The following is a 24,535-nucleotide window of genomic DNA, read 5'->3' as shown; positions in this document are numbered from 1 at the left end:
ATGATTCATGAACTGGTATCCATTAACTAATTGCTCGGCACGCGATGGGTTTCCGTGTCACGTGATTGCAGTCCCTGGCCCTTGGAGGAGGTATGACGACAGTATGAGGAAGGGGGGGTAGAGGGGTGGAGAGATGTTCAGATCCTCCGTCAAATCAATCTTCATTTGCCTGCGCCCTGCGTGCGGGAACGCGAATTGGTTCGTTGTCGTCTAGCAGGCTTCGCGTCGAACCCCCCCTCTCTCTCTCCCTCAATTCCCCCCCACCCTGTTCCTTCTCCCGCTACTAGCGTGAAACCACCCCTACAACCACCTTCTGAGAGAAAGGAAGGTGGTTCCTCCGTGTGTTTGCCTTTAATTTGCTCACTTCGTCTGCAGTAGTGGCAGGGGTCTCTCTCTCGCCCTGGGACCGTCTTCCAGGAGCTCGGAGCAAACATGGCGCCCTTCCGCCTCGTGTTCCCCCGCACCCCTCTTCCTTCCCCCTCCCTCCCTCCGCGTCTTCCTTTCGTCTGTTTCTCTCTCGCTTCGCCATCTCGGTTGCTTCACTCTTTAGTCATTTCTGTAATTGCGAGGCGTCCTCGTGATTCGTCCCAAATTTTCTCGGCCGATAACAACTAAAACTATAAAATGACTCGGCTCCGAATTAGACTTGCAAAAAAAAATATACTAAACCCCCTGTTTTTGGACCTGATTTTCGAACAAGGAATTTTATAAAATACTACCCCGTATTGTTTAAAATTAATCAACTGTGTAATACTGTAACGATTACCTTTGTCTCTGTGAACTTTGGTTTGCGTCATCCGCCACAGATGGCAGCACCGTAGTTACACATTTCCGTTCCTTACCTGTTACCTGTTAGCAGAAAAAGAATCAAAAGTTTTGTTCATCATTTTGATAATTTGCGTGACTAACTCTTAAATACCTGGCAACAAATATTGTGAGCTTAGAAACAAATGCAAGAGAGCTGCTGGAATAAATTTTCAGAAAAAAAACTTTAATTCTTAGTAGTTATATAGCTACAAATGGTGTAACCAAATCAATCAATGGAAACAAAGATGGCGACAGCGCAGTCTAGCAGACGATGTGTTTAATACGCGACACCAGCGCTTCTAGTAGCAATAATTGAAAATAAATATGGCGGCTTGGCCTCCAAAAAGTGCTTGTGTGAACTGAACAATTTTTCACAATTACCTACATTTGGTATTATTTTGTCAGTAGGTTATTCTGTTGTATTGAAAATATATATTTTTGATTGGTGGTCTTTTACTTCAAACTGTTTCCTTGGTATGTTTATTGATTTCTTTGTATCTGTATGATTGGATGACATAACGTTCACCATAATTAATTATTCTGTTTGTTCCTTGAGTTCGCCAGCGTCGCTCTGTTTCAAGAACGTAAGGTCGATGTTCAATAACTTGCTAGTGTTTTATGATCCTTATACAAGCATTAAAATTAATGTTTAATGCAAAATTCGTTGGACGTGAGGTAATTTGAACTATGACATGTTGGACCTCTAGTATTAAAATTATACACATTTGACCACACAGCCATTGAGACATAAACCAGACTAAGATTTAAATATCTAAATATAAAATTAACACATATTCGGACCTGTAATTTTTTTTATGAATATCCAGTCAACGTTATAGTCGGACAGAGCAACATACATATTAACATTCATGCATATATGAATACACGCATACATGCACGCATGTACTTATGCATACATATACACATTAATACATTTATGCATACATACATGCATACACACATTCATTCGTTAATGCATACATATACGCATACATGCATATATGCACACTCGAATACATTAATCCACGCATACATTCACACATGCATACATATATACATACATACACACATGCATTTACACCACTTATCCTTCAAAAAGTTTAATCTTTCTTGGGTTTCTCTTGGTGTGTGGTCCCATGCCAACCTATGTTTTTGTGGAGAAGCCTAAGATGTCCATCAAGTTCTGTCCCTGCCCGAACACGCCCGAATATTCACCTTCGGCCAACCTCGGTATTTGTTTTATTTTTGCCCATAAAAAATGAATTAAAAATATTAAAAGTTGTCGGTTAGGTTAGCTACATTAAAACACTTTAAAACAATGTGGACGGTTAGTTAGGTTATTATAGCTACATTAAAATAAACAGAGAAATATAAATATTTATAAATAAACCCGTGGTTGGCCAAAGGTGAGTATTCGGGCGTGTTCGGGCAGGGACAGAACTTGATGTACATCTTAGGCTTCCCGTTTTTGTGAGCCGTTTTTAAGAATAAAAACCTCTGCCTCTACTCTGACAAACACAGCAATAAAAATTCTAATACAAGATTCGCTTAATTCGACCATAATTTTTTGAAGTTTAACTACGTTAATTTATGAAACATTTTTTTTTGTTGAGCGCGCATGCATACATGCACAGATGCATTCTCACATAACCTACATACATTCATACAAACATACATACATACGTAGGCCTTATCACTCAATTTTATTTGGAGACCTCGCTTTACTCGGTCGATAAAAATATTGTATTTTATTTTCAAATGAAAATGTCCCTTTGGTAAACGTAGGTTCGCTTAACGATAACACCAGACGAAAACACGGATCGATCGATCGATAGATCGATACAGGGTCGTAGCCGCGGAATAAATGCGTGGGTTCCCTCAGAGCACTTCTGGCGCGGCAGTGTGTAGCGGCTCGTAAATGCGCCATCGAAACTTAACCGGCTGGGAAAGATAGCATCAAGTGAGGGGGAGGGGGGGTTCACCCCTTCCCCTCTTAAACGCGATTTTACCGCGCTTTTATCGTCCTCCGAACCCCACACCAGCGCAACTTTACACTCGCGGTACAAATTTCCATAACGCGTGGTATTACCCCTCACTCCATTTCCCCGAGAAGCGCGCGCGTATAGTGCATCCAGTGCAGAAGAAAAGGGGTTTTTGAGGGGATGATGATGGGGGGGTAAAAGGGTCAAGGAAGCGAACGCGTCACTAAAAACAGGCAATGAATATAAAGGGGACGTTTAAACATCTCCTGGCTTAGCCCCACGGCCGTATCTTTTTCTCTGCTGCGATGAGAACTCTCGTCCCAATTGAGTAATATTTATGGGCGTAGCAGGGAAAGACGTGTGTGCGTTATTAACCTCTAAAAACGTAGGGAGTTGCAGGGAAAGGCACTGATATGCGTTTTTTAACGTCTGAAAACGTAGGCCGTTTGCAGGGAAAGACACGCGTGTGAATTTTTAACGCCTAGATACGAATGGCATTGCAGGGTAAGACTAGGGTGTGAGTTTTTTTTTTAACGTCTAAACAAGTAGCCTATGGGTTAAAACGTGTCACTTGTCAAAGAGTATGTAAGTCAGTTTCTTCTAAAGTATGTGACAATAATGAAAAATTACCTGCGAGCCAAACATTTTCTTTAGAATAAAATAATATTTGGATAAATCATTCTGTTCCTATACCACGGCGATCATGTTTCGATTCTCGGTGAGGGTCTAATTTGAATTTTTTTTTAATCGTAGGTTGGGAGTTGTGACGGACTATCCCGTGAACTGGTTGATAAAAAATAAACAATGGGAACCTTAACCTTATAAACAAACACCCCCCCCCCCCACACACACACACACACACACGTCTACTCCAATTCTCCGCTCTCCACTGTGTCGAGGCGTTTAGCTTTGATTCATTATGTCATTCAGTCATCGGCGTCAACACTTGTTGGCTTGAAGGGGGTTGGGAGCATGGCATAGAGAGGAAACTTTTTAGTAAATAAAAATATTATTTTAAAAAAATACTGCTGCATTATAATTTATCGGGACGTTTCTAAGTAAATTAGTGTTTTGTCAAAATTATTTGCAAAATACGTTATATATAGATACTATTTGCACTGCCTTGGTAGTAAAAAGTTTACTGTGACAAATATTGTGCAATTTTACAGTTACTTACATGTGTACCTACAAGCTCAGTTACTGAAAAGGAAAAAAAAACTGAACTAATTAATTTAACACTCACAGGTATCTGAGTTGTTTTGCTTTTTAATACAAATGTGTAGTCCGTCACGTTAGTAATTGCAATAAAATATTAACAACAGTGTATTTTTACCGAAGCGGGTCGCACAATTTTGGACTCTAGAAAAATTTGTGTAAAATTATAAGTGTTATAGTTTTTTAAAAAAATAACACGACAAAAATTGTAAAATTACTCAACCTTTATGTACGTAATAATACGAATTTTTTTACAGTCAACATTGTCTGATATAACAGTAAATTTACTGGTTTATTTTTATCAAAGGTTGTATCTCAGATAAAAGACAACTGAATCTTCTTGGAAACTTTGTCGAATTCTAACTTCCTAGTTCTGGTCTGTGTTGTTAAAAATGGCAAACATGTCGGTGGAAGGACGAAAGGTGTACTTTTAGGACCTAAACAGGTTTGAAGGATTTGTTACCACTCCAAGATTGGTTGTAAGCTCATATTCAATGTACCATGCATTTAAGAACAAATCCTTTATTTTACGAATAACCATGCATAAATTAAAACTATTTTTCTTAGTAAATTTAAGTGAAAATATTTAACAGAATAATTAGAAGTAAATTCTTTAAAGTTTACCTGTTACATTGCTTCAATAGACACTTTCAAGAGAAATATTTTTCATAAAATTACACACACACACATATATATATATATAGACTTTTTTGGTTGTCAAATTATTTATTTTACACATTTTGGCAACCTAGAATCATAACTATGTAATTGAATTGCAGAATAAAAATATTATAACTTTACAATTATGTCTAGCAAAAAAATACATTTTACACTATTTACCTGTCACAATTCTAAAAACTTTAAGACTTACACATATAAATGTGCCAAATGTATTTAACATTATATATATATATATATATATATATATATATATATATATATATATATATATAAAGAGAGAGTTTCGTGAAAATAACTGTGTTAAAAAGTACACCCGATAAACTATGCTTCACCTATCACGCTGTCAAATTTATTTTACGTAATAACTTCGACAAATTTATGTCTGAAAAATTAGGGTAGTAATGGCCGTTTCTGTTTGCTCCTATCAGCACTATAAATCGACATTTCGCGAAAGTTATATTTATGTATTTCAAAATAAAATTCTTGAGGAAATTTTTAATTTTAAAATATTTTGAGTAAGATATTTGTGGTTAGGTTTTCCAACCTACTACTATAAAAAAAGTTAATTTTGTTGGCAACTGAGCCACACGTACTTTGGAGTTCTATGTCTCGTAGTTTTCCTCAAATTAATGTCAGCTTTAACCATAGCATAGAAATAATAAAGAAGAATTTATGTATTCGTCACTGGAGTTTAATTTGCCAATATAACTACCAAAAACATTTATAAATAGTGAAATGGGTCACTCGTAGTTTAGGAAACACAAAATATCATTACATTTAATGAGTCCTAGTTTGAGAGCAGTAAGTAAAAGCTGTACTGTGTGATCAAATAAATTTAAAAATTTTTATTTATATTGAAGTGCCATTTTGTAAACTGTAACGTAGCACAATGGTATTGTTTTCATAACTTTATTTTTAAATGCTGAAATGTTATGGTGGAATGTTTACTTTCTGTGCAGAAGGGAAGGATAATTTTGTACAGAATGTATCAAACAATACACGCCATACCACTATGAACATATGCAGTGCATTAGAAGGCAGAAATTTTAATGATCATAGGCCTGAAAATATTTTTGTTCATCACTAGAGACCGGAAAAATTCGCAAATTCATTTCGCGATAGGCTAAAATACAAATAGTTATACCTCAGTGCTGCCTCTGCTATTGGCTCACAACTCACCTTTAATGACTCTGGGCCAGTGAGAAACACCCAACCAACGCTTAATCGAATCACAGGCTGCTACGTTGGGGGCGTCTCACAAGACAGCAGCCGATGGGTGGGTGACATTTGACCGAGAGTACGTATAACTATGGAGTTCGTCCTACAGGTCATTGAACCCGCGAATTTTTCCGGTTCCTATTCATCACACATTTGTTCAGGGCCGGTACAAGGTAAATTGGCGCCCTAGGCGAAAAACCTTAACCCCCCGCCGGAAACCCCAAAAAAAAAAAAAAAAAAAAAAAAAAATCCTTGCCTCAAAATACATCACGTAAGCCTAAGATTTTGCCAACAATCAAATGAAAGCAAGCTTTTTTTTTACTTTTTTACTAATTATAAATCATAAGCCGGTCACCGTGGACTTTAAATAATTACTTATATCACTATAAACATTCCGAACTGTTAACGAAAATCCATTTTCATCTAGTTTGAATAATCGTTAAACATGTTACATCAGCTGTTGTGTGTCGTGCTGCTCTGTCCCCCAGCTACTCGGCGCCCTGGGCGGTTGCCTGGTTCGCCCATTATGGACGCGCCGGCCCTGCATTTGTTGCATGTTTTTTTTTTTTTTTTTTTTGAAGTCTGTGTCACGGATCGCACCGGCGAGCGCTGAAAGGATCGCTCGTCGCGTTAACAATTTTTCCCGTGCGAGGATGCTCTGAGATGCTCTGGCGGGGCCTGATGTTCTCCGAAACCCGCAGCGCTGCCGGAGGAGGGACCCCGCATCACCGGAGGCAGGCCGCGCTACCAGGTGGGGGACACGGTCAGCGTCAACTGCACGTCCGGCCGCTCCAAGCCGGCAGCGCAGCTCATGTGGTTCATCAACGGCCAGCAGGTGAGAGAAAAACCTGAGATCTGAGATGCACAAATCTGAAAAAAAATTTTCCTAACCTAACTAAAACCTTTGAATATATATATACTGTATAGAAGTCGCCAGCCCAGGTTAAAATTTCTAATACGGTTTTGAGGTAGTTGGTTAATTCACCGCCGCAATCGCCACCATCTCTAGGGCATCGACTTGTGGTGGTCCCTAGCGGACAAGTGTCGAACTCTTCAAACGCCCCTTCCCCCTTCCGTTGAACTACCTGGAGCTGCAGTGAATGATGGGTGGGGGGTGCGGGGAATCACAGCGGGCGACAGTGCTGCGCTCTAACGTGTAAATAACAACCTAAGACGATACAGGGCGTTACGGCAGCGCACTGCAGCGGTGAAGTTCCCAAGCTGCTCATCATACGCTTCTGAAAATCGTAGAGTAAATCCTATCCACTCGCGACTTCTATACAGTATATATATTCAAAGCTAAAACTAAGTGTATTTTGGAGGGGTCCGGGTTAGGGAGGGACCTAGATGCGTCTCAGGCCGAAGTCTATACGCCTATTCATGCTGGGATTAGCCATGCAGGAAGAGAGGGTCGCATGCATCATGTGCTAGTAGGGGGATTGGCCAGCCATGGCAGCGATTGGCGCCATGACTAACTCCCCTCGTTCTTAAATCTAGACTATAACTAGAGATAGGTTGGGCCCAGATAAAAAACCTGCATAGACACAGGGAAAACACCTGGGCACATTCGTGCGGGATGCAAATCGGCATGCATTACGTGTAAGAATTTACAGGAGACAGAGGACTGAGATGCACGCAAAGTTCTGCCATTCCCGATCACACCCGAACAATTCACCTTTCGGCCAACTTCGGGATTTGTTTTATTTTCGCGCAGGAAAAGTGGTCGGATAGGTTAGCTACATTAAAACAATTTGAAACACTATGGACGGTTAGTTAGGTTAGTATAGCTACATTAAAATAAACAGAGAAATATAAATATATATTAATAAACCCGAGGTTGGCCGAAGGTGAATATTCCGGGCGTGTTCGGGCAGGGACAGAACTTGATGTACATCATAGGCTTCCCAGCAGGTGAGCCCACCGTCGCCGCGGTCGCGCAGGCGTGCCAACTTCCCCGCCGGGAAAACCATTCTTTTCACGGGACGAGAGATACCAGGGAAGCCTACAACTCACGTAGTTTCGGGTTCCCTGCAATAATTTCCGAAAGATTTCCGAAGTTTTTGCGTTTTGGTACTAACGCCACTTCAGCCGCTAAATCAGAAGTCTCCCAATTAAAAAAAAAAGCATGTTGTGACTAACCTAACCTAATTTCAATTTTTTAGAGAAATCCGAAGTTGCACGAACGTGGTAGGGAACCGAAACTACGTGAGTTGTAGGCTTCCCAGAGAGCCATCTTCGGTTGTTTTTTTTTTTTTTTTGGTTCATTGTAAATAAATATGGCGGTGTTGATAAAAGGATACTAATGGTCAATTAGGTTACGTTAGCTACATTATAAATACTTTAAAACATTGTGGACGGTTGATTTGGTTAGGATAGCTACATTAAAGATACGGAAAAAAAGCATGAACTTCGGGGAACTTCGGGTTTTGGCTCTCTCGTCCGTGAAAAGAAGGCTTCCCAACTTCCCCGCCCGTCGCCGCCGTTATCTCTGCAACGTTAAAAAAAAAATTCTATAAAATAATATAGACCATTGGTTACAATAAATTAGTAGTAATTTTTAAAATGGTAATTCCTGGCCAAATATTAAGATAATTTTACATTTTTTTTAACTTAGACAACGGACTATTCTTACGAAATCAAAATTTTGTAATATTTACACCAAACCCTTAAAACGTAAAACCTAATAACATTTTGGAATTTTTATTTTATTTTTAATTTTCAGAGGAGTGGCTGTCCAAAATAAACAGTGTATCCACATTCTCGGGGTGTTTGCTTGAGATGGGCGTCTCGACTTCGATTCTCTTTAGGTTGAAGTTTCCCAGCTGCTCAGAATCCTCCACTTATCGTTAACACTTTCAGTCACACTATGTTAATTTCTACGAATTAATTTTAATTTTTTTTTGTATTTTTACTTTTATGTATATTTATTATAATATTAAACATAAATATATAATAATTTTTTTTTTCTTGGGCATGAAGTACGATGACTAGAATGTAGGAAACACCACAACCCCCACATTCAAGGTTTGATGAATTCCATGTATCATTGAGAGATTAAGGGTGGTATTCCAAGACGTTCGGGTGAGGTAGTGTATAAGCACTGCCGTGTTGGGATACAACCGTAATAAAACTCGCGGACCATATTCCAAAACGTGTCCAACCGAATCCTAGCAAGGTAACAGATCATGGACCGCGAGGGTAAACACTGGTCTCAACGCATTCTAGCGGACGTTTCGTAACCATAAATACAATTGTTATGGGCAGAAATACTAAAGATAGCAGCACCGTCGCACAAAAATAGAACCGCCTTTCTCATTTTCTCAAGAACTTTTTTAAGTTGCGATTTTTTCCTTGTTAATGCCATTGAAGTGTACAAAATGTATTTAGTGATAGTTTCGCTACCATTAAGTTTAATTTGGCACACAAATACGCCTGGTGCGACCCCTTATGTTCGCGAAAGTAACTATTTACGAGTTACTGGCGTTCGACGTGGGTCAGAAATTTTTGGACGAAATCACCGATCCACTGGATCTACATCCATCATTAGTCTATTATCCACAGTCATAGTATATTGTATACATCAGTCATTATAGTATAGTGCCACTTTTATTCAATGGTCTACTTCCATCATTAATATATGGTATGCATCTATAATTAATATATAGTATGGATCGACTATTAGTTTATGAACTAAATCCATCATTAGTCTATGGTCCCCATCCGTCCGAAGTATACTGTTCACATCAATCATTATAGGCTAGTTCCACTTTTAATCAATGGTCTACTGCCATTGTTAATTTATAGTCTAGATCCACTATTAGTCTATGATATACATCCATCATTAATCTATAGTCTAGATCCACTATTAGTCTATGATATACATCCATCATTAGTCTATTGCGTACATCGTTGTATAGTATATTGTTCACATCCATCATTATGGTCTGTGGTCTACGTTCACCACTAGTGCATTGTTTATAGTGGCGTAGCAAGCGGGTGGCAGGGATGGGCCTTCGCCAGTGGCGCTGCCACGACGGTTTCGCGGTTATTGAACCCTCCTCCCCCTGTTCTCTTTTAATCTTATAAGGAGAGCCATTTTCAAGTGGGGAAGCCTAAGATGTACATCAAGTTCTGTCCCTGCCCGAACACGCCCGAATATTCACCTTCGGCCAACCTCGGGTTTATTTATACACATATTTATATTTCTCTGTTTATTTTAATGTAGCTGTACTAACCTAACTAACCGTCCATAGTGTTTTAAAGTGTTTTAATGTATAACTTACCTAACCGACCACTTTTAATATTCGAATTCATTTTTCCTGCGCAAAAATTAAAACAAATCCCGAGGTTGGCCGAAGGTGAATGTTCGGGCGTGTTCAAGCAGGGACGGAACTTGATGTACATCTCAGGCTTCTCTTTCAAGTGGGGAAGCCTACGATTCACTCGTCCTTCTAAGCATACCCGAATACTCACGTCGTCAAGCCTTCTTTTCACAGACGAGAGAGCCAAAACCCGAAATTCCCCGAAGTTTCGCTTTTTTTTTTCCCCGTACCACAACAGGTGTATTTATTTGGGGGAAACCGTTTACATGATTTCACAGTATCTTTAATGCAGCCATCCTAACCAAATCAACCGTCCACAATGTTTGAAATTATTTATAATGTAGCTAACCTAATTGACCATTAGTTATCATGAGTTGTATATTTGTTTACAAAGTACAAAAAAAAAAGAAGAACTCCGGAGATGCACGATCGGGCGTTTGGCTCTCTCGTCTGTCGAAAGAAGGCTTGCCGACGTGAGTGTTCGGGTGTGTCCAGAAGGACGAGTGAAGTGTGGCCACAGGGGCGCCGGTGACCTTTGCGCTGGGCCCCCGCAGGCGAACCAGACGCAGCTGCGCGGGCCGCACGCCAAGGCGCGCGGAAGCGACGGGCTCGAGGCGGCCGTGCTGGGGCTGGAGTTCAAGGTGGCGGCGCGCCACTTCGCGCGCGGCGACCTCAAGCTCAAGTGCCTGGCGACCATCGCGACCGTGTACTGGCGCAGCAACGAGGAGAGCGTGGAGGGCGACCGGCCGCAGAGCGCGCCCGTGCTGGAGAGCCGCGGCTCGTCCCGCGCCGGACTCGTGCACGGTGAGTAGTTCCGGACTTGATGTAAGTTTTTGGACATACGCCATTGCTAAGAACTTTTTCTGTTGAAGAAAAACTAATAAATAAATAAAAATACCCAAAAACAAAAAAAAAAGACAAAAAACACACTAAATTAGGCAAACAATTGCTGTTGTCAACAAGGATATGAACACCACAAAATATTCCGAAACAGGAATATGGTCAACAAACAAAGAAAAACAAAGAAAAATGTACTAAGAGAACGAAAAAATCCCCACAAATGATGACAACACAAAAATATTGAAACCCAAAATAATTCAGCACAACAGTTGAAGCGAGATAACAGTAGTTCCAGGGCCCGTCCGCTAGACAGCAGCTTTCACAAATGCACTGACAGCTAGAGACCGGGAAAAAAAAATTCGCGGGTTCGTTTCACGATAGGCCTTGACTCCAAACTCGTACACCTTTATGCTGAGTCAGCGATTTGGACCAACGTTTATCTGAAGGACTCTAAGCCAATGAAAAAAATCCTTCAACAAAAAACGTATCAAATCACAAGCATCCCAGTTGACGCGTGCCACGAGTCAGTATCCAATGAGCAGGTGCAAATTGTCCCAGTACATAGAGTATCATGGAGTCTATCCTAGAGGTCATTGAAACCGCGAATTTTTCCGGTCTCAACTGATAGCGCGCTACATTCATTGTGAGAAGTAATGCATCAGCCATCATCATGCGAACAAACCGGTGAAGATTTAAAAATGTTCGCAGGCTTTCCCGGCCATTGTCTGAAGTAGCTTGGCTTCTGGGTTTTAGCTGCGTCCTTGGCGAATAATTCACCGACGTTTCGGTCGACTTTTCAGTCGCCATCATCAGGGAGCAGTTACCTAACTATTAAATCTGCTTAAATATGCAATCCCAAGAAATGTGTACGTAAGTTTATTACAACTGCTGTAATAGACTACAACAATAATAGGTAATGTGTTTTTTGTAATCATGGTTGCAAACCACTCCGCTTCTTCTGCACCTTGAAAAAAAACTGTGATTATATATAAATTGGAAAAAAGTAGTTTGCAACTAAAATTGCCGTAATTTGAATACTAAGACTAAACATGGTCTAAATACTTCTGCCTTCAAATGTCGATAAACATTTAGTGAAAGAACAAAGTTATGGAAATATAAAATTTTAAAAAATCAAATGCCCTCAACCGTATTTATTATTATTTTAGTATGCAGAAAGTATCAAAACAAATATTAGTGTTTGCAGCCAGGTACAATTCTCTCAGAAAATTCGCTAAGCCCATGGTTTGAAATATTTATGCTTGTATGTTTCCAAAAAAAAAAATAACTTATTTCATATTTGCAAAAATAATCAAAGCAAATGTGTTGTACGAATTTAAAATATTATTTTGTTTCTTATAGTAATACAAACTATTTCTATGAAAACTGGTGTCCCAGGGAATCTTTTGTAAAAGTATGCGAAAGAAAAAAAAAATTCCGCGCGTGTGTACTAACGCCGTAAAGTGTTATCCTCCGTCGCCGCACAGACCTGGTGTTTGATGCTCGCGTACACTGACGTCACTTCCCCCCCCCCCCTGACCGAAGCGAGTCGCCCTGGTCGGGACGGGAAAGTCCTCTCTCTGCCGGACGCGACTGGCTGGCGACGAGGATTGAATTATTCAGCCCTTTCGGGCCTCGTCGGCGTTTCGAACGCCTCTGAAGTGCCGGAACCAGCAGGGAGCCAAATTAAATATCCCCGCGCGCGGGCAGAAAGGACGACTGATTTAATCCAACCCCTCCTACGAACCGAATTAAAAGTTTCCTCTTTTTTTTTGCGTCTTTTTTTTTAAGTGAAACTTCTCTGCTGAGGGGGCTACAATTTCCGAGCGTTACGAAAATTCCCAATCGTATGTGAGGAATAGTTATGTACGTGGTGGAGGAACAAGGAGAGGAGGGGAATAGTTAGGTACGTGGTGGGGGAACAAGGAGAGGAGGGGTATAGTTATGTATGTGGTGGGGGAACAAGGAGAGGAGGAGACGGCAGGGGAGAGGTAGAAATGACGCAGCATACTTGCTTAAATTTTTTTTGATGTGTCTCATCCAAAGAGATTTATGTTTACTATACTTAATAATATATTAAGCAAGAAGTTTCACTTCTGTTGCGCTAGGTCTCCATGCAATTTTTTTATTTTTTTTATTTTTATTTTTACCTTTGCAGTCCTAGGACAAGTTGGAGTTGGCGTGATTTGGTAGGTAATCATCAATAAAGCGTCCAGTCAAAGTATGTAGATTAAATACATCGCGAACACTCGTCTTGCTGCGGCTATTGCCAACTGCACTATATCGGGTTCGAGCGGACTCCCAAGTTCTGTGTTCAGCGTGATGTGACTTGTTATGTTTATTTTATTATTATTACGTGGTACTAGGCCAATTCACATAATTTTTTTTTTCTTATTTTAAACACAACAAAGAAAAACTTGATTTAAAATTAAAATGTTGAACTTACTTGACAACGCTATTACAGAAAGAAAAAACTTATTGAAAAGTTTTTGATATATAAACTAAGCCAGGTTAAATACTTAAAATTATTAGTTTGAAAATTTATACTTGAGAAAACAAATTTACCTGCACATAAATATTTTTTTTTCTGTATACTTTTACATAAGGTTCCTTTTGGAAACCATTTGCCAATAAACAGTTTGTAATGCTACAGGAGAGATATTGTAACTTTTTTGCATCCATGGCTATGATTATTTTTGCATTCTTGAAATACGTTTTCGCGAGATGATATTGACAAGGGGAGGGTCTGAGTTTGGGGCTCGCCAATTTGGTTTAAACTGTGAGAGTAGAAGCAGGTAGTTGCCCCTTTCAACGTTCTGATTTACCTCGCCTGAGTAGGCCCTAGGAAGTGAGAAGAACCGCTCTTTAAAGACGTAGAGTTTGAGAAATATTGTTCATGGATTTTCATTTCAGCGGTGTGGCGCAGTGATCCAGCGCATTGTTTGACAATCCACCAACTTGGATTTTATATTTGTTGCTGGGCTCTAAGCTGTGATTCAGACCTTTCAGCTTTAAAAAAAATCTAACGGTAGAACTTAATTCCCGAATATATATTACATATTTAGACTTATTTATGCAATCATATAGCCATTTCTTAAATGTGTGTTCTTGTAATGTTTATCCAAACAATACTTTATTTCGAGGGGAAAAAATGCAAAATAAGTGTGAAATTGTATTCGTAAGTATCTGCTAAATTACTGTAGACTAAGAAATGTGATTTTTTTTGCACGTGAATACGTTACTCCGTTCATTTAGCGATCTCTTTAGCAGAAATGGTTTGTGAATTCATTTATTCATTCTCGATTCCATGTTTTCAAATTTTAATTTTTATGAAATTTTATCACCTAATTATTTGAAAGAAAAAACACGTATTTTAAATAATTATTAGCTAAAAATGTAATGGATATTATGTTGTATGATTTCTTCATGGAGTAAAAGCACTGCTGAATTGTTGGGTAATACACTAGAAGTTATTAAATTAAATCCCTAGAGAACAGTATTTCTTCGGTAAACAAAGATGTATGTGTGACGCCAGGTTTTTAGCTGTATTAAAATTTTTCATTTTCAAAATGCTTTCAGCTAGATTGTATCCACATAAAAACAAGAGACCTGTTTTTTATTCTTAACAATACTCTCTTTAATATGTGTTTTTCATTACTCAATGGTAAATACGCACCTCTTAAATTCGCAAGAAAGGGAACTATGTATTTTTCACATGAAGGCTACTACTATACGTAAGTTTTACAAATATATACGCAGGGATAAAAGTAATTAATTATATTATTAAGGGTAATTTGTTTTTAATTTTTAACTATTTTTCTTTCTATCACTACGTAAAACATTATTTCGCAAATGTTCAAACAGTTAAGTTATTTATAGTACATTAAAAATGTCGAGAGTAACCAGTATTATTGGTTTTCAACCGGGAAAGAATCAATACTGTTAGTCAATTACTTCTTGTTTTAGGTATAGACTGACGGATGTTTAATAAGGGGACTTTGACAACTAAAAACACTTTTAAAAATAATTATGTGATGGAATATTTTAATTTCAAAGAAACGACATTGTATGAGAAGCCTAAACGTACAGCAGTGTTCCACGTAAGTATAAAATAGTGATTTGCAAGTTGCCAAACACTCTTAAGGTAGAATAAAACTAAGCTCTCGTTATTCGAAATAGCTCGATACACGGAAGTTTGAGTAGCCACATGAAAAAAATATATATATTCTTCTCTTACAGTTTGAAATTACGGTGGATTAACTATTTTTCAACGAATAATGCACATAAAAAGGGGTATTTCGCACAGTTGGCGATCGTTAGTACAGGCATTCTTCAGTTCGGCACATTCTGTAATCCGGCAACTATCGAACGACTCGCGATCAGATTATTTTTTGTTGCATTCGGACGTTTGCTGGCTTGCTTCGCTTTTTTTTTTTTTTTTTGTTACGTGTAACATCTTAAATCTTGGTATACGGCATTTGGTAGGTCGTGAATGGAACGTAAGTCGCATGGAACGTAAATGTGTAACAACCACGGTGCTGCCATCTGTTTCACAAAGTCAAAGGGAAACTTTTTTAAAGTATTTACTGTTTAATTTATTTTAGCAAAATGGGAAGTATTTTAATAAATTTTCTTATCGAAAATCAGGTCCAAGGCCGGGGTTTAATATTTTTTTCAAGTGTTTTTTCGCTTTTATCGGAGCCGTTTCATTATAAAGTTTAAAATTTCGCTCTGCAAACGGAGTGATTCGATAGTAGAGGCAGCTGTTCAGGCAACGAATTCTAGCGGCGGGTTGCGGAAACTACGTGTGGTTAGAGTCTAGAAATGTAGTTGAAAACGCAATTGGCGTGTATTTATCAAGCTCGGCATTACTTGAATTAATTCTGCGTTAAATTTTGCGTCCAAGTTTCGTATTATAAGTTTATTTTTAATATGAGAACACGCGAATTTATTCGTTACCAAGCTTAGATAAACTTCTCTGGTGAGTTCTGAAAAACTCGCTCACAATTTTTTTTTTTTCCAGTTCGTTTAGTGTTCATCTTGGCTGTCAGTTTTCATTTGAGTGCAGCGTTTCTTGTGTTATAACCGGTTTTACACAATCACACTCGCGCAATATTACAACAGTTTGTTGCATACGTACGTTCGATAATACGGCAAAATCCTTAATCACACACGGCCGTTATCCCGAAAGTAGCTTACCGTTTGAACGAGATCTTCTTTTAAACTAAGATACTCCGAATTTCGAAATCCGAGTTTCTGTGACCCGTTGTAAACATGGAAAACAGGCATGTAAAATGAAAGAGAATGAATTTTACTGTGGTCATAGAAAGTTTTATTTTTAAAGTTTCGTTAAAACTTTAATTGTTTTTTTTTTTTTAGTTCAAAGTGAGTAATCTCAGTGAAAGCCCGATTTTTTTTTACGAAGGTACGCAAAAATTCATGAAGATGCCTGAATGACTTGTAACTAGTATTCTCCGTAATTTCATGATGAAATAGTTTTTTTTTTTTTACAACGAATTAACACTGGTTCCGCGTTCCACTACAGTTAAGCAAGACTCTGAATGGAAGCAGGTTGTGTTTATATAAAGAAAAAAGAAATTAAGTGGAGGGTAAAAAAACGCTACCTATTGAAATCACACGCTTCAGTCAAACACACACGCTGGGATTTTTTTTTTTTTTACTCTGAACGCGGTTTGCGAGCCTGGTGGAAGTTGGTATTTACATTTCACGAGCGAATCGGTTACCGTCGAAAAAAAAAAAACAGTTGCGGTCGTAGCCACCGCGAGCGAGGGGTGAATTTCGAAAGTTGCTTCCAGGCTTCGGTGGCGGCACACGGAAGGGCGTGGGTGACAGTTTACATAACGGTGAGGTTTATCTAGCTCACTCCCTCCTCCAACCCCCTTTTTTTTCACTGCTACACCCCCAAACCCGCTCAGCTCTCCTAGATGATTCCGCAAGGGATGCTATTTTTTTTTTAAGTTGGTAAATTCTGTGTTTCCGTTGGTTTCCTGTCATCTCTGCGTGGCTAAAGTAAGCTAAGATATGTTCACGTTAAGTTTGCAGTCCACTCGAACTTATTTGAGTACTTTCAAAATCCACTGTGAACTAAAAACGGAAAGATATACATAATTTATTTATACTTCTGGTGCACGCTAAGTTATTTGGCACCATGTCAAGCAAAGTGTGTATTTCCTCAAGTTAAATTCTCGTGAAAATTTGTGCTCGAAATTGGTTGTTTCTAATGTTGGTGTACAATCGTTGAAATATGCGGGATGAGTCGGAATCCCACTTCGGCTGCAAGTTCAAGCTGAAGTGCTTCCCAATGCTGATGTAGGCTGAATGATCCGCGTTCGTTTATTTTTGTTTTCTCATTATTTCTGGTGTAGGTTATGTTACATAAATAAAATCCTCGTAAAAATTCGTTCCTTATTTTATTTTGTCTGGTAGAGTAGGTTTTTTTTTTTTTTTTTGGCAGGTGATCATGACTAAAATGAAAGGTTGGTTTGGCTAGGTCAGTGACATTTAAAATACTCTATAATCGTATACTTTTTTATTATTATGACCGGGAAGTCGCATGAGCCAGTGGCAAAATTCGGGTGTGTGCGAGATTGTAAAAGGAGGGGTTTTGGGGGTGTATCAATGAATATTGGGCTTTCCTTCCGATACCTAGTCATAACAATTGTATTATATAAGCAGGACAACAATATGCCGAAAACATGCACAGGGTGATAGTATTCAAATGATTACTAAAAATTTTCCGTAGGAACTATGAGAGAGTTACCGACAAAATGTTTTAATATGACAGTACTGTGTTCCTATTGAAACAGAATTTAAATATGTTGACATTTATTATTTTTATAACTAATGTTAGAACTTGTAAACAAATTATCTTTTCACTTCAATTATAAGACAATTATAAATTTATTAGCTTTACAATACACTTTATTGTAGATTTTCATTGCTTATTTATTTGTTTTGATTTCGGATCAAAAATGTTCCACCTGCAGTAACCTGATGAATTTCATACTCGCTGACGATAGTTTTTTTTTAGGGGGGGGGGGGGGGCGGTCCAGTGACTAGTTATCCATACAGTCAAGATACAGAAACTTTTAATGTTGCAATTATAACTTTAACATATTACTCAACTCTTGAAAATTTTATTTCAGCCCAGTGTTAAATTTATAGGACATAACCATCCTCCATACGAACATTTCACAGTAGAATTATACTTAGTTATTTTATTTAACTCCACATTTGTCCTTTAGTAAAAAAAAAAAAAAGAAATTAGCTACAATATCAAACTTTCCCTAGTTCCTGCATTTCCATTGGAATTGATAAATATGTATGTATTCCATTGTGCATTACATAATTAAAATGTCGTAACAAATTTTGACATAAAAATAAATGTTTACAAAATTGGTTCATTGAAACTTTTTTTTTTTTTTTTTTTTTTTTTTTTTTTTTTTTTTTTTTTTTTTTTTTTTTTTAAGGTTTGCCAGTTTTCCAGTTTCCGAACTTTTATTCGATGTGAAAGTTGTATGTACCTAATTCAGTTTCTAGCCCCTTAAAAATTTCCCCGTAACGAAATTTTGGAGGTTGTGACGGTGCTTAAAAGGACTGTTACGAACGAGAAGGAACTATACCATGCGGACGAACCGGTAACCACGAAGGTCACAGTCCACTTGCTTTTCGAAAGGACAGGGAACATCCCCCCCCCCCCTGCCCCCTCTGCCAGCGCCAGTGTCGGTGGGAAAGGTTAACTGTTGCTACGTGTCCCAGCGAACTGCGGCTTCCTAATTAGCCCGGCGCCTCTTGTGCCCTTCTCGCGCGGGCTTCCGGAGCGCTGAGCAGCGCCGGCGAGGGAACCTTGTTGGGCGTCCGAACCGACCTCCGCGCGAAAGCGGCATAAGCGGCCAGGCCATTAAGCTTTGCAGAGCCAAGTTCGAAGGTCGACACCGCAGAAGTTTCTGGAGTCGGGATTTATCTCTGCGGTGTGTGTTTTGCCCTGCAGAATTTTAAGTACATTCGGACAGATATTACGTTTACGGGGAAATATATTAAATTTTCACAGAAATCACACATAATTTGCAGAAAAAAAGATTTTTATTACATTACATTGCATACATTTTAATCATTTGTATCCCGTGTTGACTAAAGTTTTATTTAAATTAAAAACTTTCTATTTTTTTTCTTGTTGTTTCTGCAGTAAAAAATGTACATCTTGCTCAAACAAATGCTCCAACAATTTTTTTTTTTTTAAGTTTCCAGTGATAAATTCTGTAATAATTTTAAAGTTAAATATGTTCATTATTACTAACAAATGTAATAATATCATTTTTGCTCCTGTTTAATTAAAGACGATTAACAAATAAAATAATAATTTATTTTCTCCAAAAAACCTTTAAATTTTGTGTTGATTTTTAAATTGTTAATACATGTCAAATATGAAAATTGTATAAGCACATTTAAATAAAATTTATTTCTCAATTGTATTTTTTCGTTGCACCACACGTCTCTAAAAGAAATAAAATACAGCTATTCATTGCTTCCGTATAAACACGATTTCTCTCCTGTGTACACGACCGTTATGTTCGTTGTTTTTAATCAGAATTTTGAAAATCTAACTATTTTTAACATATTCTCCACGTTCCCCCACCACTATTCCCTCCACCACATATCTAACTATTCCCCTCATGCGATCGGTATTTCCATAACGCTGGAAAATTGTAGCCCCCTCAGCAAAGAAGTTTCACTAAAAATTGGTTGTCTGTAAAGTCGTTTTACGGACGATAGTTTAACGTGACGTCATAACAAAACATTGATGAAATGATTGATCCAGAAGAAAATGAAATATCATATTCGGCCTGAGACTGAGCCGTAATAGGTTTTTGCAACCAAACCATTTGAGGAAGAAATTTTTTTAAATTTTTCTATCTTTTGTATAATAAAATCTACCTCTGCATACTTTTATGAATAAAATTGAATCATTTTTATTGAATTATCACTATTTTGTATGGATACAAAGAAGGAGTGAAATAAAATCTACAATTTGATTAATAAATTTTCTTTTATTTGCATTCATTAATTCAAATATATTTATTACTTTTGAAGTGTCGTTCGCGCCGTATTTATTTTTACAAGTACAAAAAAAATTTCAGCCACCGGGATTTGATCCGTCAATTTATCGATTGGTAGTCAGCGATACTAACCGCACAGCCACGAGGCAATATTAAAGAATTGTTTCAGATGTAATAAATTAATAGTATTCCACGCACGATATTTGTTTGAATTTCTTTTAACTAGCATATTCTCTGTTGGACTCGAAATATTTACACGCTCGTGGGCTCATAACTATAATACGGTGTGTGATTTAGTTGATCAAATAATAACTCATGACAAATAATTACCAATGTCAAACTAAAGCGTGAAAAGTATCATACCAGCAATAAATATTTAGTTAAACAGCTAAAACAATACTCATACAACACTGTTCAAATATACTGATTTACACTAGTAATTAAAATAATACGTACTTGTAAGAACGCCATTTTCCTTGCGAATATACTCCCGTGGCGCGGTTCACAACAATAACCTCGAACCCCGCTATGTTGTCGTCTGCCCCAAGCCGTGTGTGGCGACATGCTCAGGCGTGATCCAACCGACGCGACCCCGCCTATCCCTGCAGCATGGCGGGGTGAAACCTGAGCAGTACGCCACCACGTGCCGGCCGAGTTCTCTGTACCGTCCGCAACATACCAGAGAGATGCCACGCATGCGTAAACAGGACACATCCGTAGTGGGACATCCGTAGTGGGACAATTTTTCGTGCGTGCAGCCAGCGTTCATCGATTTATTAGACGTTGTCACGTAAAAAAATGAACACGGCGTGTGAGAGCGATTGCTAACGCCTCGCCTCCCCTTGCCCTTGCTGTCCGCAGCGGCCGGTCGCTGCGCGCCGGCCCTGAGCTGCAGCCACCTGGTGCTGGCCTGCGGCTGCCTCGCCGTCATGGCCAGCAGGCGCGGCGCCGCCGGCTGCGGCAGGTAACAACGCCCGCGGCCCGCCGCCTGCCGCCGCGTGTGACATGGGTTGCGGTGCGGGTTCTGCCGGTGGAGGGGAGGCGGTGGTGGGCCACCTTCCCCTCTCCCTCCTCCGACACTTCCACCCCACTCTTCACAACCTTATGACGTCTGGAGGGGAGTATGGGAGCTCCCCCCCTGTTCTGCTGTGGACGACTACTCAACAGTGTTCAAGTGATACGTGTGCTGTGCTGGGATGTTTGTTTTTTCTTCTCCCCTCTCTCTGTGTTCTCGTTATCTAGGACCTGAACGGACCTGCACTGGGTCTTTTATTTTCCTCACGGAAATGGTTTTAAAGTATCAATTCACTCTGAACGCAGGGACGCCAGAACGGGTCTGCGAAGGTGCGGGGCAAAAACATCATTATTCCTCAGGAAGATCTCCATTGTAAAGGTATGTTGTTTTGTATCGTGGATATAGTTTTTTTTGGGGGGGGGGGAAGGGGAAGCGAAAGAGTGAGAGGGGGAGAGGTAGATAAGGAGATAGAGTAGTCATAAGTGCGACATCGGCTTTAACTCTCGATCTCAAGGAAAGTTGATGATTTCATATTTATGGCAAATAATTTTCTCTAAGGACTTTTTTTTTTTTTTTAACACGATACTTCTCTTAAACTTGCATTTGTCACAAATATTCCAGAGAGGTATCATAAATTTACGGAATAGCCCTGAACTAGTATTAATGACAAGAAAACGAAAAATAAAAGCATGGCTTGTGTGACCAAAGCCATAGACCCGGGGGGGAGGGGGGCGTGGGTTCGAGAATAATCTAGGCATCGCTATGGAATATTCGTTTTTGTGAAGTTATTTTGTAGTTTTTTTTATAAACGTTTGCGTGGATAAAATAATATGTTAAGTAATGTTTAGAAGGGAAGTGGAGCACAGGATTCAGGTGTGGTGCATGGTGGTGGTTAATGCCCGGACGCCATCTGGAATTGTGATGTCACGGCGATCTTCTTGAACGAACTTTACCTTGACCTTGGCCGCCAAATGGGATTCCGACATTTTGTCTTCTAGAAATTTACCATCTTGTTTTCTAGAACTTTCTACCATTTTGAATTAAGGTGTAACAGAGCCGCCATTTTATTTTCTAGAACTTTCTGCCATCTTGGATTATGATGTCACTTTCACCATATTAGAAATCCGCGCTATTACCCAAAAAGTCGTAAAATTTTAAGAATATAAAAAATGTATAAATTTCAAATTTAATAATGTTTTAATGAAAATGTAATTCTTTGGAGTCCGTGGTTCAAACCCGATGATGCTGATTTAGTATTTTTTTAAATATTTTCTCCATGCGATCCACAAGCAGTAAGTACTCTTATTATGTTATCATTAATTATTTCATGACTTTAAAAATATTATATTTAAAGATACTTTTTATGTACCTCTCATCAATTGAATTGTTTTACCTGTAATTTTGATAAAAAATTAAAACCGTAACCACATAAAACATTTTTAAACAAAGTGGGCAAGCTTAGTACAATGTATGTTGGGCAGCTCAGGTTTGTGATAAGATTAAGCTTGAATGGACGTGTGCCTGGTGTAACTCGCAGCTAATGCACAAATGGTTCCCCTAGTGCGAGTATACTTGCTTGAGCCTGCATGGTTCCTGCATGTATCAAAGCAATACAACAGTTCGTACTTTCAGTTGTCGTCCAACCTGCAAGAAAAATGTTTTCTTTCCAGTCTGCCAGCACGTAGGTGAGTGTTAAGACCTAGCTACAGCAGTGTCGAGTACAGCTACTGGGATTCCATATATCTACGCACACACACGGAAATCTGCTATGGAGGCGCTCAGCACTGTTGATGTTCGCACTTTCTACTGTCCTACGGAACCGACTCAGCAATTGTTGATTGCTGCGATCCATCACATGAGACAGCATACGAATCTTCCAGCCAGCATCGAAGAGGTAGTCGCTTCGTCTGCACGTGTTCCGAACAGTGCAGGACAAGACTTGTTTCAATCTGTTGTGACCTGTGATGCATCTCTGCACAGATGTCCCGAATGACGTAGGACATGTACATCACGTCGTCGTTGCTACGAAAGTGTTCCTACACATGAATGATATGTGCCTGGGGTGAGCAGCGACTCAAAGCCATGTCTCATCAAGGTAGTCATCGCGGAGAGCAATGCCAAAGGATTATCAGGTGGATACCTGTGTTCCTGCCTCCGAGACCAACGGATCAATAACCATAGTCGACAAGGCGGTGTACGTAGTCAACAAGGCAGTACCTAGAGTCAACGAGGCAGTCCGTGCAGCATTAAAGATTCTCCTTACGAAAATACTTAATAACTAGGGGCCTGAAGATTTCGCGAAAAGATCTGAACACTTATTAGACTGCAACAAGGCATAACCGCGCCTGTGGTTTCATCCTTGTGATTGGCGGCCGTCTGTGAGAGAAGTCGTTGCCTTATTTGACCAAGCCACTCAGGACGCGTTTGCTTCCGCACTGAATCACTGTGGTTGGTGTTGTTAAAATCGATATGTACCTGGAAGAAACTCACCAATCACGAAACACAGACGATGCTACAGTATTTTAACTTTCATCTAATCCCGAAATCGGCATGCCCCTATTAATAACTTAACCTAAAATGGTTGAGTGACTATTGTGTAAATACTTTTAAATAAAATTTTAAAACTAGATTTTGTGTGTTTTATTTTTAGATTTTTAAGGTGCCCGCGAATTAATTTAAATCAAAACTTTAAAAAAAAATAGCTGTTTTGTTGACTCACATTTTATATCAACGACTGATAGTATATGTATAAGTGAGGCTCGGATGATAGGGACTTCAGTTCACCTACAGTTTTGGTGGAGTGAGGATCGTCTGGTTTGACTAACCTGGTACGTAAGTTTGGTGACTTCTTGAGAGTTCAATGTCATCTATATCATCAGCTGCAGTGACTTCAATGATCGAAAGTTAACAGCTAGCGATTTTATATCACCAATCTCTGCCTACTGTGGAAATTTTTGATATGCTATCGTAATAATAATTTTTAGCATGTTATATACCAGAGTAGCATGTGTTGTAATCAGTTTGTACTCTACGAAAACTTGAAAAGCCCAATAAAATACTTGAAAGGACTTGTGTACGTGCATCAGGACCTAACTGTAACTTGTAAGGCCTTTACATGTTCAGTGCAAAATGCCATGAAATATGCCTTTGTTTATTTTTTTGCTGTTGATAAATCACTTTTCTGTAAAAAAAAAAAATGTGGCGGTGTTACAATTGGTCGACCTTATAAACTCAAAATATATGATAAAATATGTAAGACTACAAACTGAGAAGTGATTGTTTCCGCAATGCCACGTGACTTCCGCACATGTATATATGAATGGCTTGTCTTCAGTCTTCAGTGTGAATTAATTCGCCTTTGATTGCGGAAGAGCGAGTTGT

The 24,535-nt window shown here is 38.9% G+C and overlaps 1 protein-coding gene across 1 annotated transcript in view; it reads left to right on the top strand.

Annotated features, from left to right (window-relative positions):
• Positions 1–22,695, top strand: part of LOC134536449 (uncharacterized) — a 70,662-nt gene extending 47,967 nt beyond the window's left edge. The window contains exons 4-7 of the mRNA XM_063376165.1: positions 6,605–6,738; positions 10,780–11,029; positions 21,001–21,103; positions 22,692–22,695. Coding sequence (XP_063232235.1) covers positions 6,605–6,738; positions 10,780–11,029; positions 21,001–21,103; positions 22,692–22,695 — 491 coding nt within the window. The remainder of the gene's footprint in view (positions 1–6,604; positions 6,739–10,779; positions 11,030–21,000; positions 21,104–22,691) is intronic.
• The last annotated feature ends 1,840 nt before the right edge of the window (positions 22,696–24,535 follow it).

Source organism: Bacillus rossius, chromosome 11 (genome assembly GCF_032445375.1).
Source record: "Bacillus rossius redtenbacheri isolate Brsri chromosome 11, Brsri_v3, whole genome shotgun sequence".
Classification (NCBI taxonomy): Eukaryota; Metazoa; Arthropoda; class Insecta; order Phasmatodea; family Bacillidae; genus Bacillus; species Bacillus rossius.
This window is presented reverse-complemented; position numbering and strand designations above follow the sequence as displayed.